Here is a 17940-nt window from a genome sequence, read left to right as displayed (position 1 = left end):
CGCGAGTGCCCCAGGAGCAGGTTGAGCTGCTCCCTCCTTCCCCGGCCTTCCCCAGAGCAAGCACGACCAAGTGCAGAAGAAACTGGAGTCAGTGCAGAAGCAGCTGGAGGAGGCCCAGCAGCTGGTGCAGTTGCGTGAGATGAAGATCAGTGGCTCTGAAGGAGGTAGGGCATCCGTCTGGGGCCATGCATGCTTCAGGGGGCCAGCCAGGGCCTCGGGGCCAGCGCTGCCAGCCCAGTGGGGCAGCAGAGAAGGTGGAGGTTGGGTCCCCTGGGCAGCCCAGCTCCCGTGTTCAGCACCCTCGTGCCCTTGCACGGCCCTTTCATGGGTGTGGATGGGGGGGCAGGCAGGGTTTCTGCCTATGGGAGCTGCTGGCACGTGCCCAGTGCTCCCAGCAGCTCAGTGTTTAAAGCACTTATGGGAGTGATGGGGAGGCTGGGATGGGATGGGATGGGATGGGATGGGATGGGGTGCATGTTCCACAAATTGGGGCAGCCCTGGGTGCAGAAAGCAGAGCTCTTGGAGCCCTGTCTGTGCCCCATGGGAGCCACGCTCGGCCCTGAGCAGCGGCACCCGGCGCACCCGGGGCTGTGTTTGCAGAGGACGCGTGGCACGTGCGGTTTGACTGCGCGCAGACCGAGATCGCCTTCCTCCAGAAGAGGCTGGCGCAGCTGGAGGAGCGGCTGGGCGCCGAGCTCAGCGCCCGGACGGGGCTCGAGCAAAAGGCAAGTGCTGCCCGGCCAGCCCCGGGGCTCTCGGGGTCATGCCTCGGAGCAGGGCTGCTGCTGGCCGGGCGTGGAGGGGCTCAGCCACGGGTCCTGATGCTGATGCAGCTCCTGGGTACGGGTGGGGTTGTGCTTGCATGACCTGTCACACAAAGAGCTGTTAATGTAAAGAGATGGTAATTCGTGAGCTTTGCGATGAGGAGACGAAGAGGTGGTGTGCTTCCCTGAGCAGTGCCTGGGATCCTGTAAGGGTAAAATAAAGAAATGAGTATTGTTCATGCTACATTAAAAACTAATAAGAGAAGCAGCCCAGCCTTAGGATCTCGGGCAAAGCAAAACATCCCATTTGCTTTCAGATAGTTAGTTTGGAATTACAGGCTCCATTAATGCAAGATTTTGCTTATTTAAAGTCATTCCTTAATGACCCCACTCTCTGACTTGCAAGAGCTCTGCATCTCCCTGCCCCGTGCACGACGCCAACCCCTAGGGGAAGCTCCCCTTCTGCACGGAGCGTTTCACTCCAAAACGGCTGCCCGGGGAGGGGGTGCCCTGGGGTGGGGGGGGTCCAGATCCAGTTCAGCTGGGTCCCCAGGTGGTGGCGGTGCCAGCCCCGGGACCCCTGTGTCACTCACGCACCTCTGCCTGCAGCTGGGCGAGGCGCAGGCGGCGTGCGGGGCGGCCCGGGCGGCGGCGCAGCAGCTGCAGTGGCGCTGCAGGCGGCTGGCCTGCGAGCTGGAGGACGCGCGGGCGCTCGCCGAGAGCCAGCAGAGCCGCAACCACGAGCTGGAGAAGCGGCAGAAGAAGTAAGGCCGGTGGGAAGGGGATGGGGGGAACGTGGAGGGGTCGGGGGTGGTGGTGGGGGGCGGCGTGGCATCGCGCAGGGGTGATGTGCGCTTCTGCGCCCAGGTTCGACCTGCAGCTGGCCCAGGCCCTGGGGGAGTCTGCGTTTGAGAGGAGCCTCCGTGAGAAGGTGACCCAGGAGAACTCCTCCCTCAGGTGGGAGATGGGCAAGCTTCAGCAGAGCTTGGAGGTAAGCGGGAGAGGGCCCACCTGCTTCGCATCCCAGTCCAGGAGCAGCTCGCAGAGCAACGCCATCCTCTTTGTAATTACAGCAGAGGCAATTAGACGCAAACCCAGCAACGTGGCTCTGGTTTCTTTTAGCACAGCTATAGGAGGTACCTCCTATATTCAAATAACATTATCCTCTGCTAGAAGGAGAGGCTGTCACGTCTTACAAGCCCCATCCCACGGGGCTGGGGGGCTGTCAGGCCACCCCAGGCAGCACGGGTCGCAGCCCAGGGGTGAGGAAAGCGACATCAGGAGCAAAACGGAGAGGGAAGGGGTTGCTCAGAGAGTTGGTGCGGTCGGGGCTGCCCGCTGCTGGCCGGGCTGTTCCTGATGCCGCAGCTGGAAATGGTCGGGGTTTTGAGAGCGGTGCATGAGTGAGCCCCCGCCGCGTGCTGAGCCCCTCTCTGCCCCCGAGCAGCAGAAGCAGGCGGAGGGGGCCAGCCTGGAGCAGCGGGCGGCGCAGCTGGCCGGCCGGCTGCAGGAGCTCAGCGCCCCCGGCGCCCCGGATGCCCGCGCCGTGCCCGCGCTCCGGCAGCAGCTCTGGGACCTGGAGGCCAGCGCCGCCGAGCAGCAGAAGGAGCTGGAGCGGCAAACGGCCGCCGTCGATCACCTGGAGCAGGTAACGCGGCCCCTGCCTGGGCTTGGTGTGCCCAGGACGTTCCTCCCCACATGGGTGGGTCAAGTCAGAGCTCCGGAGTGGGGTGCGACCACGGGTGTGCTCGCCTCTGGGCCTTTCAGCTCCACCAGCGGCTGGAACTGGAGATAGAGCGGATGAAGCAGATCCACCAGAAGGAGCTGGAGGACAAGGACGAGGAGCTGGAGGACGTGCGGCAGTCCTGCCAAAGGAGGGTAGGTCGGTGCTGGGGGGCACGGGGGGCTCCTTCCTCCCAGGTGAGTGGTGATTGCTGCTTTCCCAGCATGGCACCAGCCCCGGTCACAGCCTGGGATGCAGAACCAGGGGCTGGGGCAGCCGGGATTCCCCATGCTGGGGACGGTGCGGGGCCCCGTGGGATGCAGCGCACGCAGGCACCACGTTCCCCGTAAGCAACACCAGCGTCACACCAAGGGCACCTCCCGCAGACAGCCAGAGTTTTGTGTTCTGTGATAATGAACAGAAAATAGCCTTTTGACAAGGTCTGAGAAAGCTGCTAGTTCGGTGGCTTGCAAACATGCATTCTGATTTCCCCGAAATCCCCGGGGTGTTTGGTTCAGGGCTGCCGTGCTGCGTGGTAGCAGCCAGTTCCCACTAGGCCTGGGGCGTACCTCGCTGTCGATATCGAATTAACGTTGCTGAGGCTTAATGAAGCAGTCCGTGGGGTTTTGCATTTGCTATTCTAGGCAGGCAGAGCAAGTCGGGAGTCAAATGAGGCAATCTCTGCTCCTGCTCCTGTGAGCACGTGGGTGTCACCAGCCCCGAGGCCTGGCGGGGCCGTGCTGCTGCGTGGGGCCGCAACTGGCTGCGATCGCCCCTTGTCTGCGTGGCACTGCCCTCGCTGTGGTTCCAGTGCTTACCCCTGCCCCTCTTCAGCTTTCCCTGAAGCTCCAGGCTGCTCTCAAGCGTGCATTGCACAGGGCTCCTCTCCGGGGTCACCTCTGCCCTTCCCCTCAGACTTTTCGATCGCCCTGTGCAGGGGGCAACTTATTGCCAGCGTCATTAAGGGAGAGGGGGAGCCCTCGGGGCTGCTCTTGGCTGACAGGGTGTCGCTCACCCTTCCTCTGCCTTACCCTGCGTGGCCTGACTATTATTTTCCAAACGAGTAAATGGCCGAGACTCTCTGGAGAGCAGTCACTGTTCAGCAGCCTGCTTCCATTCCCTTTCTGCACGCTGTTTTGGAGCAGGGCCCATGGCCAGCTCTGACCGAGCCTGGGGCCCTCTCCCCGCACAGCTCCGCCAGCTGGAGATGCAGTTGGAGCAGGAGTACGAGGAGAAGCAGACGGTGCTGCATGAGAAGCAGGACCTGGAAGGGCTGGTCGGCACCCTGTGTGAGCAGGTAAGGACGAGGCCGGGCTGCTGCTTTCACGGGAGTCAAACTAAGCAGAACTAGCGCTGGAGCAGCTCCATCTGCCCAGAAAAACAGTTTATCAGATTCTGCTATTTGCAGAGGAATTCTGCCCCAGACGCATTTGTTGAACAAATCCTTTTTCACTCTCTAATGTGTCCGTGGCAGTGATTGAAGTGAATGTAATGGGAAAAGCGCACACAGCTGCTGCACGTTAAATTAGAAAGCAAGGGACCGAACGCGGCTCCATCGAACAGCATTTATCAGCTCGGGCATCGCTTGGCATCGCTGAGCAGCCGGGCTGGAAGCGTCTGGGGACAGCACAGGGGCACGGCTGGGGGCAGGGACACGGTCAGTGCTGCCCTCTCGCTGCTCCTGCCCCCGCAGGTGCCCCATGGGGCTGGTTTCGTGCTGGTGTCCCCTCTCCGTGCCGTGTCGCGATCCACGTTGCACGTGCAGAGGAGGAGCTGGTTGTGTGGAGCCGGGGTGATGAAACGCTGCGTCCACCAGCCGTTGGCACAAGTGGGCTGGGTGCCGCTGAGCCTGGCGCCTGCGGGCGTTCATTAAACAGGGGGAACAGGGAGCTCTGCGGCACCGAAACGAGCAGGGTGCTCCCCACGGACACCACGCGGTGTGACGGGGCCCAGCCGTAACGTCCCACTGATTCTGAGCCTGTAAAATGTTTTGGGAAGTGCAGGAATAAATCTTGCAGCATGAAAGCAGGGCGCATTATTGCTACTGCTCAGTGCGACGCGTTTCTCTTGCTCGGTAGAGCAAAACTGAGCTGGGTGCGGAGGAGGCAGGGTTGTGCGATGGGAAGCTGGAGCAGTGTGGGGCTCGGGACACCCACATCGCTGCCCCTGCAGCCCCCCCGCGTCCTGCAAAGGGCACTCACGCTCCCGAGGGACGGGGAGAGGGAAGAGAAACCCTGGGTGCTGCTGGAGTGTATGTGGAATATAACCAGCGCCTGGAAAGCAGCTATTGGGTTAAACCCCTGCCTTATAACTTCAAGAATCAGCAGGCTGGAATGGTGGCAGGCCGAGGCAGAGGCTGGGGTGCCTGCTGTGCCCATTTACGATACAAAATCCATCGCCTGCAATGGCAGCAGACACTGAGCTATGCAGAAAATGATGCTGAACGGCGTCCAAGATATGGTCTGTGGGGATGGCAGGGATAAAAGCAAATCTGCTCTGCTGTAGTGTTATTATAAATACTGCCTGACTTACGGCGGACAGTATGCTTCAGAGCAGTTTATTAAAAAGGGAAAAAAAAATGCTGTCCCAGAAAACTAATTAAGGAAATGGAGATGTCAACGATTGCGGGTTTCTGCAAATGCCAGCCAGCTCGGAAACAGGCTGCAAGGTCAAATCCGCACAATTAATTTTAGCCAGTGAACATAAAATAGGAGAACAGGTCTGAAACGAGAGGAGCTGTGGAAAAGAGAGTAAATGGAAAATGCTCCCACAATTCAATTAGTCTGAAATCAAGCACTGAAACCACGTCCTTGCTTGTTTGGTGTTTTTCTAATTCTTTTATCCTTGTAACCATGGTTGCTCTCTGTTTGAGGGGGGGACGTGGAGGGTTTGTTTTTTTAAGGTGCTTCCTACTTTCCTTCTTTAAACGGCTTCCGAGTGATGCAGTGACACTGCATTGCCGGGTGATGAGCCTCTGAAATAACCCAGCAGTTATTTTCTGCTGGCACTGCTGGAGACGCACGCACAAGGAGCCGCTGCCTCCCCCACTGAGGGCTGCAGCATCGGTTACGCACCTCCGCGGCTGATGGAGGCTCCAGATGCTTTGCATTAGCGATGTGTAAATAATTCCTGATGAAGCCTTCCTCACCAGCATTTTGTGTTTTTTTTTCCCCTTCCCCTGTGGGCTGACTTCCTCATGCCTTCGTCATTGTTTCTCCCACCTACCATTTTCCCTGTAGTCGCAGTTTTTTTTTTCTCTTTGTTTCCCTCGTGCAAGGACTTTCACCTTTCCCTGCAGCGGCTCTCAGCACACTCCGGGGTCTTCCCCCTCCAAATCTGCGGCTGCTGGGGCCATGGGGTGGGAGGAGCGGCCGTGGTGCAACCCTGATGCACAGCTCCGGCTGCTGCCACCGTAGCCTGGCCACATGAAGAGTCCTGGTGACAGCGCTCGGTGGCTGCGGGGACAGGGCGCTGGTGCTCTGTGGACTGGTGAGATGGGGCGCTGTAGGGACATGCAGCTCTTGGAGGCTGGGGCAAGCAAACGTCTTCAGAGGAACAGCTTTCTGGTAGAAAAAATGAGGTGTTTTCCTGCAACCTGACAGTTTTGGTGTTTGCATAATTTATTTTCTTCCTTGTGTTTAAGTGTTATTTGATACAGACAGAAAACTGCCCCGTTTACACGTAGATATTTAATATCTTCTTGCAAAATGGATTACCCAAATCCCTCCCGGTTCCCGAGTTGGTGCTTTTGGAAGTTTTATTACGTGGGGTGGGCCTGAGGGTGGCTCTGGCTGGGGACTGAAGCCCTGGCACCCCAGGGCGTGCCCTCAGGCTGCTCCTCTCCCTCCAGATCGGCCACCGCGACCTCGACGTGGAGAAGCGGCTGCGGCGGGACCTGCGCCGGACGCGCGCGCTGCTGGCTGATGCGCAGCTGCTGCTGGCCGCCCCCACGGAGCCCGGTGCCGCCAGCGCTGCCGAGCTGGAGCGGCTGCACAGGCAGGTAGGCACCAGGGAGGCTTCCAGAGGCACCGGGGCACGCGATCATCACCGTCCCCTGGGCACGTCCCCGCGGTGCCGCAGGCGGTGTTTGACCGAAGCCTGCGTACCGCGTGGTGATGCTGTCCGAATGCCAAGCTGAGCCTGCAGGTGCCGTGGGCTGGGGGCTGTGCAGTGTGAGCATGACCCCTCCTGCTGGCTTTCACCAGATCCACTATGGAAAAGGTGCGGAGAGGCAGCAAAGCGGCCCCAGCCCTTGGTCAGGGCTGCCCCGCGCTGTCCCTCGCCTCCATGGCGAGCAGCGCAGAGCTGGTGCTCACGGCAGCCCCGGCCCCTCCAGGGATGTCACTTCTGTACCTCGACCCAGGTGAAGCTGCAAGAGAGACCCGCGGGTCTCGGGGCCACAGCAGCGCAGGCGAGCAGCGACCTGTGGTGCTGTGCATGCCCTGTGCTAGCACGAGGAGTGCACCTTGTGCCGCCAGGGTCGGCTCGCAGGGCGCCCTGCTCTGTAATTAAGCCAACAGCGGTTAAGTATTTTTTTCTTTTTCTTAGGCAGCCCCGTTAATTACCTTCTGTTCAGCATGCTTTCTGTCTTCTCATACCGCGATCCGGAGGCCCTGTTTGTGTGACATGTTGCCATAGAAATGGCTGTAAGGAGGCACAAGCTGCCAGAGCAGGGACCGCGGCTCCTGTGCCAGGCTTTAAGCGCGGACACCGCGGGTCCCATGCTGGTGCTGGAGCTGGGGTGAGCAGGGTGGGCACTGCTGTGCCCTGCGCAGGACAGACAGACAGACGGCTGTGGTGCAGCCCGGGAGGAGGTGGCACAGAAGTCCTTGTGCCCTCGGGGATGGAGGGGCAGGCGGTGCTCGCCGGCCCTGGGCTGGCACGTGCAGAGCTCCAGGGCTGAGCTACTGACGCCAGTCCTCCAAAACCGCACAGCAATTAATCTCCATTGTGCATTACCCCTGGAAACAAACTAATCGGGAGGCATGAGCGATTCCAACAACACACAAATATAATTGAGATAATAGTTCTGCATAAATAACAGCTGTGAGCAGCAGCTGTTCCCACCTGCGCCGGGGAGACGTGGAAGGTGAGCTGGGCGCCGTGGCTGCTGCCTTGCCCACGCCTGTGCTGCTGACTGGGGCGGCTGGGGCAGGGGGTGGCCACAACCAGGACACGTCCCTTGTTTGAATTCACTCCCTTGTGCCCTCAGCTGGGCGATTTGTCACCCTCTGACCCGGCGCAGCACCCAGCGCCAGGGCTGGCTGGTGCCGAGGGCACCCTTCTGCTGCCAGCTCCAGCTCCGTGGGCATTGCTGGCCCCCGCGTGGGCTTCACCAGCTGCGGGACCTGGCTCCTGTCTGCTGCTGCAGCATCTCGCAGGCCGTGTGCTGTCACCTCCTGGCGGCACCTGCCCCGCTGCCTCGCGTGTTTGAGGAGCGTGGAGGAGAGCCTCAGTATTGGGAGCATCTCATGTCTGCCGTGCTGCCAACGCCGAGGCTCTGCGTGCATTAAAAGCGCCTCATGATTATGCCGTCCCTTACATTTAAATGCTTCCTAATGGCATTCATGATGAGGTTCTCAGAATCCGATACATCCTACCACCAGCCCACAAAGCTCTGCAAGAATGAAAATGTCGCTAAAATGCTACATTTCCGTTAATCAAAATCCATATGGTCTGAAAGTCGAGCATTGTTTCTTAATAAGTCTGAAGCATCCATTTTACGCAGGTATTTAACAGATGGTGTAGCACAACAAACTAATGTTGTTCGTCCATTCATACATTATGCATTTTGGGGCGAGTTTCAGTTTATTCTTCCCAAGTGGGAAAATTCCATTGCATGAAGTGAAAGAGAAGCTGGAATTTAATGGGAGGTCCAGAGATGAATCCCTCTGATTAAACTGTCTGGCGCATTTGTAGAATCAGGGCAGGGGAATGACCAGGTCCAGGGAAAAGCTGGAAAAATGTGGGAAAGCCCCGGACACAGAGCTGCCGTGTGAGCTGAGCGCCCGGCGGCATGGGGGGCTCGGTGTGCCGGGGGGCTGCGATGCGCCTGCTGTCCCACGCCGCAGGATTTCCCTGTGCTCACCACGTGGTGACACAGGGCACAACCTCAGGTGTTTCTGTTTGCTGAAGCACTTAGTGCCATGCTGCTGGTGGTTTCTGGTCTTCCTGTGGCGAGCTCGAGGGCAGAGCGCTGCAGGACACGTGTGTGCACGATGTGAATGAGTGAATGAAAGTCCTGCAGGAGGGGAGCTCGGGGCAGGCGCTGTCGTTGTCCTCGGGGCTCCTTTTGTGGCACAAGCTATCATTCCCTGGAAATCTCTGACTGTTAACGTCTCCTAGAAGCTGTCGCTTGGGTAATTTCAGTCCCTGCCTCCCTTCATGCAAAATACAAAGCCGTTCTTCATCTGGGGGGCGAGCGGGGAGCACGCCGCGTGTCCCTGCAAGAGCGGCTCTGTGAATGGCCTGCCTGGGCAACCCAACCAAGTGGGCTGAGTCCAGACACAGGGGCAATTTCCAGCAGTCACTCTGCAGGATTGCAGCTGCTCAAAGCCCCCGTGCCAGAGTGTCGCGTTGCGGACGGTCTGTGCACCCCGGGGTGGCGGGGTGGTCGCTGCCCGCCCGTGTCGCCTTGGTGCAGGGAGGACGAGCGAGGCTCTGCCCGGTTCCCCCCCCCAGGAGGTCGGGGCTGCGGGCAGGGTGCTGTGTGAGGAGGGGCAGAGCGGTCCTGTCGCTGCCTTGTAGTGGTCTGGAGCCCTCGCTGGTGCTGTTAGGCGAGGAGATTCAGTGGCTTAAAGGGAAAAGTGACCTCAATTTCCTCTGCGGATTGAGCTCTGAGGAAGCAAATTACCTGCTTAACTTCTCCAAGTGTGTCTCACCCCAGACTGTTGAGGGAAGTGAACTGAGGATTGCTCCAGAACTTCATAATCCCCCACATTTTTTTTTATTTTATTTTATTTTTTTTTTAAGGGAGGGAATAGCAAAAGGCAGGTGAAACATTTCCTGAGAAAATGGCTTTAAATGCCCGAACTGTGGCAGATTCCTCACCTGCACTTGAGCCCTGCATTCCCTGGACAAACGGGGAACAGGCAGGGGAAACGAGCAGCAGGTGGAGGGTTTTAGTTTCCTTCCTGATAAACAAAGGAAACCTGCGTGAGCAAGGGAAGGAACTGCATGTTCAGGTACAACCCACATAAGTTCCTCCATCTCAGCGGTGTGTTTGGGGGATGATGCTGCATCTTCCAGATGTTTCCAGCCCACTTAAGATCATTGTAGTTTTAACGGCTGAGCTATAAAAACCGAGAGCAAATTAGCATTTATAAATGTGATATTTCATGTGTATTTGCAAATGCAATTTGTGCTATGTGAAAAGCCCATTTGAAAACTCCAAATCGTGAATTGCTCTAATCAGGAATTACATGTAATTCACATAATTTTGCAAATTAATGATCCCAGCTCTACCCCGCCAAGGCAGAGGGGGTGTGCGGTGTGTGCTCCAGCACCCGGCAGGATGGGCGCCTGTGTGCGGCCGGGCACGCGGGGAGCTCTCATCTCGCAGCACTGCGGCTGCTGCCTGGGGAAAGTTTTCACTGTGAAGCAGAACCAGACGGTCTGAACGGCAGTGCAGATTTTAAAGGGCTGAGTTTTGGCGTGTGCAAGCAGGGGACACGCTCTGGGGGTGCAGTGCAAACAGGCGGGGTTTCCGCAGGCACCGTGCGCTCGTGCAATCATCGCCTCCCTCTGTTTGCCACAGCTGGAAGAGAGCGAAGCGAGGTGTGCGGAGGCCCAGAGGTCCCAGCAGGCGACAGCCCTGCAGCTGGAGAACCTGCACGCGGAGCTGGAGACCCTCAGCAGGAACAAGACCCTGGTGCGTGGGGCAGGGCAGCGGCACAATCCCATCCCCGTGGGATGTTTGATAGCAATAATCCCCAAATCACCCCGTCGCTTTGGTGAAGAGCCCCCGGGCCCCTTAATGGGTGGATAAAAGGGCTAAAAGCGCGCAGCATCCCTTCGCCTCCCCCTGCAGCTCCACCGGGCTGTGAGAGCTGGGCAGGGGGTGCCGCGGACCCCCGGCGGGGCGTGCCGTGAGGTGGGTCCCCACCACGACACGAGGCCCCGCTCCGCTCCCGCAGGCGGACGAGCAGCTGTCCCAGCTGCAGCACGAGAGGGCCGACCTCCTGCGGCGCGTCGACGAGGACCAGGAAGATCTGAACGAGCTCATGGCGAAGCACAAGGCCCTGATCGCACAGGTAGGAGCTGGGGTCGGGGGGGCTTTGTGGCATCCCCCTCCCCAGCAGGGAAAAGCCTGCAGCATCCACCTGCCTGGCAGGGAAAATCCTGCAGCGTGGCTCAAAGCAACTGCCGGTCCCTGTGGGTGCTTAGGGTGGGGGCTTCAGGAACCAGATGCTGGGGTGAGAGGAAGGGATGGCTCACAGCCCTATCTCCTCTCACCCCCGTTTTGACTCTCTTCAAGAGGTGGCTTGGCTCTGGCTTCAATAGCCAGGAAATCCTGGAGCATCGCTCTCTGGCTCCTTTTCTATTCTTTCTTCACCGTTTTCTCATGCAGAGCCTAAAAAGTGCTGACAGGCAGCCCTGTGGCTCCCTGCATAATGCTCAGACTAGGGCAGGCTCTCCCAAAGGATTGTAAGTGGAGCTGAGGGACCCCAAGGCTCCTGGCAGGGCAGCTGTTGGGTCAGGCTGGCAAGACTGACAGTACACAGCCTGGTACCCTGCAGTGCCGTTACGGAGCTGGGAAACGGGGTCTGGAAGCACCCCGAGGGCAGAAATGAGCTTGACAAGAGGGTTCTGGCCTGACCTGCAGTATTTGCTCTGAAAATGAGGGAAGTTGCGTTCAGTCAGTGCTGTGCAGGAAGAGGCAGCCCCTGCCGGGGAGCTGGCACGAGCCTGCAAAGCCACGCACCTCGGGTGCCTGCGGGCTGCTTCCACCACCAGGCTCTCTGTTTCCCCAGTCTGCAACAGACATCGCTCAGATCCAAGAGCTACAGACGCAGGTGGAGGACGCAAAGAAGGAAAAGCAGAGCCTCCAGGAGAAGGTAATTCCTCCCCAGCTGTCCTGCGCTGAGCTCAGCAGCGAGATCCCTGCGCCCAGCGAGCCGCACGGCACCGGGCAGGGGGATGCCGTCTCCATGTCCGTAGTCAGACCAAGCCTCCACCGAGGCGTCACAAAGCAATTTCTCGTCTGTGAAACAGGCCGGGTCCTCTTCTCTTGCTAATGCCCTGTGCGTGCCCTCGGGAGCTGCAAGGTGCAGGAGCCGCTGCCTGCCTGCTGCACCGCTGCACCCCTGGGGTTGGGGCACGCCACGTGTGCTGGGGCTGCAGGGCTCTGCCAGCCACTGCCTGGGGGTGAAGAAGGTTTTCCCCTGCGGAGAGCTTCAGTTCCTCCGTGGGGCTGGGGGAGAAGCGGGCTTCTGACGGGGGGGCTACGTGGTTGGGTGCTGCTCTGCCTCACTGCTGCGGCTGCCCCGCTGTTCTGGAGTGCATGCATTAATTTTAAACACATGAGTAATCCCATTAAGTTAAGTGCTTTACTGGAGCGTGGCTAAGCTGCCCAGGAATCGGAGATAGCACTCCCTCACTCCGAGGCGGAGAGTATTGTGCTGTAAAGATAGGCCAGATAACAGATGACAAATTCCCCTGGTTCTAGGTCAAATATAAAATCTGAACCAAGCGTGTTCCAGGGCTGCTAAAAGGAGAGCAGCTTGCCTAGGAGATCTCGGTGTAACGGCTGAAGAAAAAACTCAGTGCAGGCAGCTTTGCACATAAATTGTGAATTTTTATGCCTGCTGTCCTCAAAGAATTTGCTGAGAAGAGAAAAGCAAAAGAAACCCAGACGAGCGCCATCCTGCTGGAACATTTTTCTTTCAAAAGTACATGCTAGTGTCATGCATTTATAGCACAGTGCGAGCACTAGGGAATCCTTCGGGGAGCTTCAGGCAATATTTTCCCGACGTGCCTGGCAGCGCACGCCAGGCCCCGTGCGTTCATTGTGTATTCAGAGGGGAGCTGGGGTGGCCGCAGAGGTCTCGGTGCAGGTAACGGCGAGGGGAGGGGACGGGCACGCTGCTGGCAGGGGCACTTTTGACGCGTGTCCCCCCAGCTGCGGGCGGCGCAGGTGAGCGCAGCGCGCTTGGAGCAGCGCCCGGCCGAGCGTGCGGTCATCAGCCGGCAGGAGGCCCACATCCGCGACCTGGAGAGCCGCCTGGACTGCCAGGCCGTGCAGATGAAGCGCTTCGAGGTACGGCCGGGCGCGGGGCCCCGGGGACACGGCTTAGCACCAGAGGTGGACGCGGTGACACCGCCCGCTCTGCACCCGGGTAGGGGCGAGGGGACAGGGCGGCGCTCACAGGTGGGGTCTTGGCTCCGTGCTCTGTGCTTGCAGAGGCCACAGGTTTCATGCTGCTGTCATTATTCATACCTGTTGTGGTGTTTATTAAAAAGCAACACTGGTCCACTGCTATAAACACCCGGAGGAGAATACAGCCCCTGCCTCCGGACGCCATCCCAGCACCCTCCTGACAGCCACCCCCTGCCCTGAGCACCAGCCGGACCCCAGGGCATCAGGCTCCATCCAAATACCTCACTGTGCCCACAAGTCAGCATGGCTGCTGGCACCCCAGGAGGTGGTTTTGCTGTCACTTCCTCCCCGGGTTGCGCTGCCCAAAAATAACTCGGGGTGAAGGAAATGGCTCCGGTGCCCCAGACCGGCATCAGGGTCAGGCAGGGAGCGCTCCCCACGTCGCCGTGTGCTCTCGGAGAGCTTTCTGACTCCTCACCTGCATCTCCCTGGCTCTACCCCATGCTGCCTCCCCAGGTGCTGGTGCTGCGCTTGCGGGACAGCATCATAAAGATGGGCGAGGAGCTGGAGAAGGCGGCCGAGTCGGAGGCACGGGAGAAGGAGAGCACCAAGTACTACCAGAGGAGGATGGAGGAGATGAAGGCGGACATGAACGAGCTGGTGCAGAGGGAGCTGGAGTCCAGCCGCCGGCGCGTGGAACTGGTAAGGGGGTGCTAACCCATGGGCCCTTTGTCCTGCCAAAAACGCGCAGTTTCAGGCAGCCTTCGCTTTGCAGGCCCTCCTCAGCCCCCTGCCCTCCTGCAGCGCCTAGCCCAGGGCTTGCCCAGCTTGGCTGCTCTGGGATGGGGGCTCAGGGAAACCCAGGCCATGCACATCTCCGTGTGCTGCTGGAGAGCGAGTAGTGTCCTCCCATCCCTGCTCCCCTGGGAGGTCAGGGAGCTGTGGAAGTGATGGTCCCAGCCCTCCGAGGGATGCAGAGCAAGCCAGGTCTGGGCTGTGGCGAGTGGAGCTGGGGAGCTCCGGTGCTCACTGCAGGAGCAGAGGATTGCTTCTCATCCCCCGCAGCCCCGAAGCATCGAACCAAAGCTGTTACTGTGGCTCCTCGCTTTCCATTTCTCCCCAGCTGGGCAGGCAGGGCTGGGCAGTCCCTCCGCTCTCTGTTCTGTTCCAAGAGGGAAACTGCTTCGCCTGCTCAGCTCTAGCAAATGCCGAGCAGGCGTCCAGGTTACCCCCGACACCCTTCTTGGCAAAGCCTTGGCGTGCTGGAAATCCACACCACGTCCCCAGCTCGCCGCTCGCTGCCAGCTCGCCTTCCTGCAGCTCCTGCTGCTTTTCTGGGCGAGAGCTGCAGCGGGGGGAGCGCCTGGCACGGGGCAGTGCCCCTCGGCGTGCCCAGCCCCGCTGTGCTGCTCTGCACGGCGAGCCAGCGCCAGGCAGCGCGGACAAACAGCGAGCCTGCTCTGCCTGCGCAAAGCCCCAAGCAGAGCGGGAGTGCGGCAAAAATAGCTTCACCTTCACTGTGCGGTCCTCACCCGGCAGCTCTTTTCATGTTGGTATTTTTCAGTAAACAGAAGGAAAGTCTTGCTTCCAAGCAGTAATTGAAAGATATTGCATTTCTGCTAGCGAGACAGCTGCATTAGGAGCAGTTATTTTATCAATAATCTTTTATTTAACAATCAAGGAGAGCTCGCCATTTATTTCACCCTGAGGCTGCGAGCCTTTCTGAAGGGAGCGCTGCTTCAGTGCGAATCACTCCACGGCCGCTGTGCACGCTGCAAACTGCCTTTGTCCCTGCTCTGCCAGCCTGAGCCCGACCTGCTGGAGCCCCCCTCCTCCCCGGGCACTGAGGGAGCCCTGCTGCTGGCTTTTGCGGCCAGCCACGCTCTCCAGACCTGCAGATTTTAAAACAAGAGGCTTTGCTCGCTGCTGCCTGTGCTGCGGGCTGGGTTTTGCTGCCCCGTGCCCAGCCCTGGGGCTGGGGCTGCTGCTGCTGCTGCCTCTCCTTGTGCTGAGCGAGAGATGGGGCTTCAGCTGCGCTGATCGCTGTGTGTTCATCGCAGCTCTGGTAGACACACGGTGTTTTGAAACACAGATGTGCTGTCCGTTAGGATACGGGGGGATGCTTGTCATTGAGCTTTTGTATTTGTGCATATACTTTTAGAGGCTTTCGGAATGTTTTGCGTGGGGATGTAGATGACGGGTGCAGCAAGATGCTTGGTCATCTTATACTTCTGTCCTCCCAGCTGAAGTTTGCAGGGAATCTGTGGGACCTCCCAGGAGCATGGCGCAGAAGCCCACACAAACAGACACACTCAGGGGCAAACGGGGGGCTGACTGAATCCAGCCAGGCAGGCAACTGGGGTTACCGGCACTGGCTGCGGGAGGAGGGAGCTGAGCAAGTCCTGCAGGAGAGGAGGTCCTGGGGATGCCTCGGGCCAGCCCTGGCTGCTCTGGTGGCCTCGCAACACTCCCAGCAGCGGAGGCATTGCTCCGACCGTGCTCCTACCAGCGTTCCCGTAAAGCATCGCGGAGAGCTGTGATTGCAGCCGCGCCGGGCAGGGAGCATCAATAGTTCGTAGAGAGCTACTTACAGCTCTGCTCCTGCTAAATCCCCCATCTATTATAGATACTGCATGAATTATTCACTTAACATTACTTAAGTCGTGGTCTGCACCTAACGATTTTTTTATTTAAATAACCAGTTGTGAGGTTGTGCACTTGCCAGACACTACCAGGGATTAAGAAACACCGGGCGGGACGCGTTTGTTACTCAGATGGGATTAGGAGCTGGTCTTGCTTCCCAGGTCCCAAGAACTGATGCCTGTACATAAGCTTTTTATTCCAATGGCTTTTTTCAATATTTTCAATATTTATCAGAGGTGGAGGCATGTTAAATCCTATTACCACAAGGACTGTTGCTGTCCCACCAAGTCCATGCCTCCAGCTGGGTTCAGGACAGCCGCTCCCATTCCTCCCTTGTTTTTGACCCACTTTGGGCGGTTGGGAGGCAGAAGCTGCCTCGTGCTCCCGGCATTCACAGGCAGCAGGGAAAACACAGCACGGGGATGGGAGCTGGAGAGCTGGCTGCCAGGCAGATGGCTCTGCCTTATGAATTTTGTAGGAAGAATGGGTTTTGAACACTTTCCAAGCCCTGTGCCATCGCAGGGAGGGATGCATGTTTTCTAATGGAGGGGGTAGTACTTGGCCCCGGTTGTCTCCGTCTTTGCTTCAGTTGCATGTCCTGAATTTATCCCGTGGAGCTGTATCTCCTCGTCCTACACAGCCTGGATCTGAGCCTGCAACAGCTCCTCGTCTCTCAGCTGCTGTGCTGACACCCGGAGCGCGCACGGCTGCACCCAGCTGCTGGACCCTTGGGCTGTGGCAGAGCCTGAGCCATGGCAAGGAGCAGGGGATGGATTTCCAAGTCCTTGGGAGTGTAAAAACAAACCCTGCTCTCTCTGCTCATCACGAATGCACACGCATTTGTGCTTTTCCTGATACGAGCCTCCTGGTGAGCTGCCTTGTGCGGTGTAGGGAAGGATGGGGCAGGGGCTGGCACAGGCACCAGCTGCCCTCGCTGCGGCCGGGATTTGGGCAGGGTGGTGCTGGGTGCCTGGTGCTGGGTGCTGGGCATGGTGCCTGGCGGCTTCAGTGCTCTGGAGACAGCACCGGAGCTGGGGGGGCTGCCCCCATCCTCCTCTTAAAGTCAGGTGTCTTTAATGAAGCTGTGAAATTCATCAGCATAATAATTAACTACTTGTACTGAAAATCAAAGTACAGGTGTTAAAATATTCTTTGCATGGGGTTTTGGTTCGTTTTTTTGAAGGTGAGAGTCCCAGTGTAAATAATCTTTTTATGGTTCCTTTGATGGGAGATATCCTTTGTAATTGCAGCCCTGCTATCGCCACGCAATCCAGCGTGGTGTAGCGTAGTAGAGCCTGATATTTATGATTTTTTTATTTGCAACCTTCAGATTTTTTTTTGGTATTTCCAGTGAAGCTGAGAGGGGAAATAGGAGCTGTTTGTGATAGCAGCTGAGAACGCTGCCTCCCCCCTGCCCCAGACAAACCCACAGCTCTCAGCGGGGCCTCCGGCAGCCCCCCGGACCCTGTGGGTCTCGCAGCGCTGCTCTTTTCTTTAAGTGCTGATCACTTTGGCTAAGTGCGACGAGGAGATTATCAAAGGGAGCCGGCCCCTCGAGGTGAGGTTGGGTGATGGAGGAGTGAGAGCGCTGCCGTGCGCGCTAATTAGCTGTGTCGTGCAGCAGGCGTGCGATTTCTGTTTTGCTATTAAAGAAGTAAATTGTCCGGGAAATCATCGTCACTTGTGGCTGCTAACAGCACTTACAGGTGCTGCTGGTGGCTGGGTGCAGGAAGAGCCGCGCGCCCCGTCCCGCTTGAGACCGCAGCCGCGGAAATCTTGTCGCATCAAACTTTCCGAAAACCTGAAAGTTAATTACCTAATTAAAAATAATAATGATTGATGAATACTGCAGGTGTATGCTAAATTATTCAGATAGCAGCCATCCAAATTGGGCTAATTGGATTACACTTCAGGTGGATGGGAGCTCGCAAAGGTTGTGTTGTGACAGCAGAAGCACAAACACAAATACAGGCGGCGAGGACGCGGCGCCTGCTGCTCGGTGGTGCCTGGCTCGGCATCCTTCACGGCCCCATAAATATTTCACTGCTGTTGTTGCTCATCTCTTTTTAACTTATCTTCAAATGCCTCTGAGACAAAATTAGATGGAAAAGAAATCCTTGAGAAAGGAGGTTTGGGAAACCCTTTTGCAGGGATGCAGTGAAAGCAAAGCCCGGGGTGTGAGGAGGGGCGGGTGGGGAGCAGCCCTGGAGCTGTGCCCAGTCCCCGTGCTCTCAAGTGGCATCCCGCTGGTGTGCTGGGCACGATTCTCCTGACGTGCAGCCGCTTCTCATCCCCATTTTCCTGAGAGAGCCTTGAATTCATGCTCCTGATCAGGGAAAATTAACCTCAGCTTTCTAAGGTGGCTGCTTCTGACCTGCCAGCTGCCCAGTGCCGCCCGGCACTTGGTGCTGTGCACTGGGGCGTTTTATCTGCCGATACATGGTGCATGGGAAAATCTAGCACGGAAATACCTGCAAAAACAGGCAGAAAAT

General features: G+C 58.2%; 1 protein-coding gene across 1 annotated transcript in view; it reads left to right on the top strand.

Annotated features, from left to right (window-relative positions):
- Positions 1-17940, top strand: part of MYO18B (myosin XVIIIB) — a gene marked incomplete at its 5' end in the record, with an annotated part of 62461 nt that overhangs the window by 29690 nt on the left and 14831 nt on the right. The window contains 13 exon segments of the mRNA XM_083803740.1: positions 56-164; positions 601-725; positions 1374-1528; positions 1632-1755; positions 2212-2412; positions 2532-2642; positions 3680-3784; positions 6338-6487; positions 10244-10357; positions 10623-10739; positions 11460-11543; positions 12608-12745; positions 13322-13507. Of these exon segments, the coding sequence (XP_083659866.1) occupies positions 56-164; positions 601-725; positions 1374-1528; positions 1632-1755; positions 2212-2412; positions 2532-2642; positions 3680-3784; positions 6338-6487; positions 10244-10357; positions 10623-10739; positions 11460-11543; positions 12608-12745; positions 13322-13507 (1719 nt within the window).

This window comes from Anser anser (assembly GCF_964211835.1).
Source record: "Anser anser genome assembly, chromosome: 18".
Lineage (NCBI taxonomy): Eukaryota > Metazoa > Chordata > Aves > Anseriformes > Anatidae > Anser > Anser anser.
The sequence above is the reverse complement of the archived record's forward strand: the minus strand, read 5'-3'. Positions and strand labels throughout refer to the sequence as shown.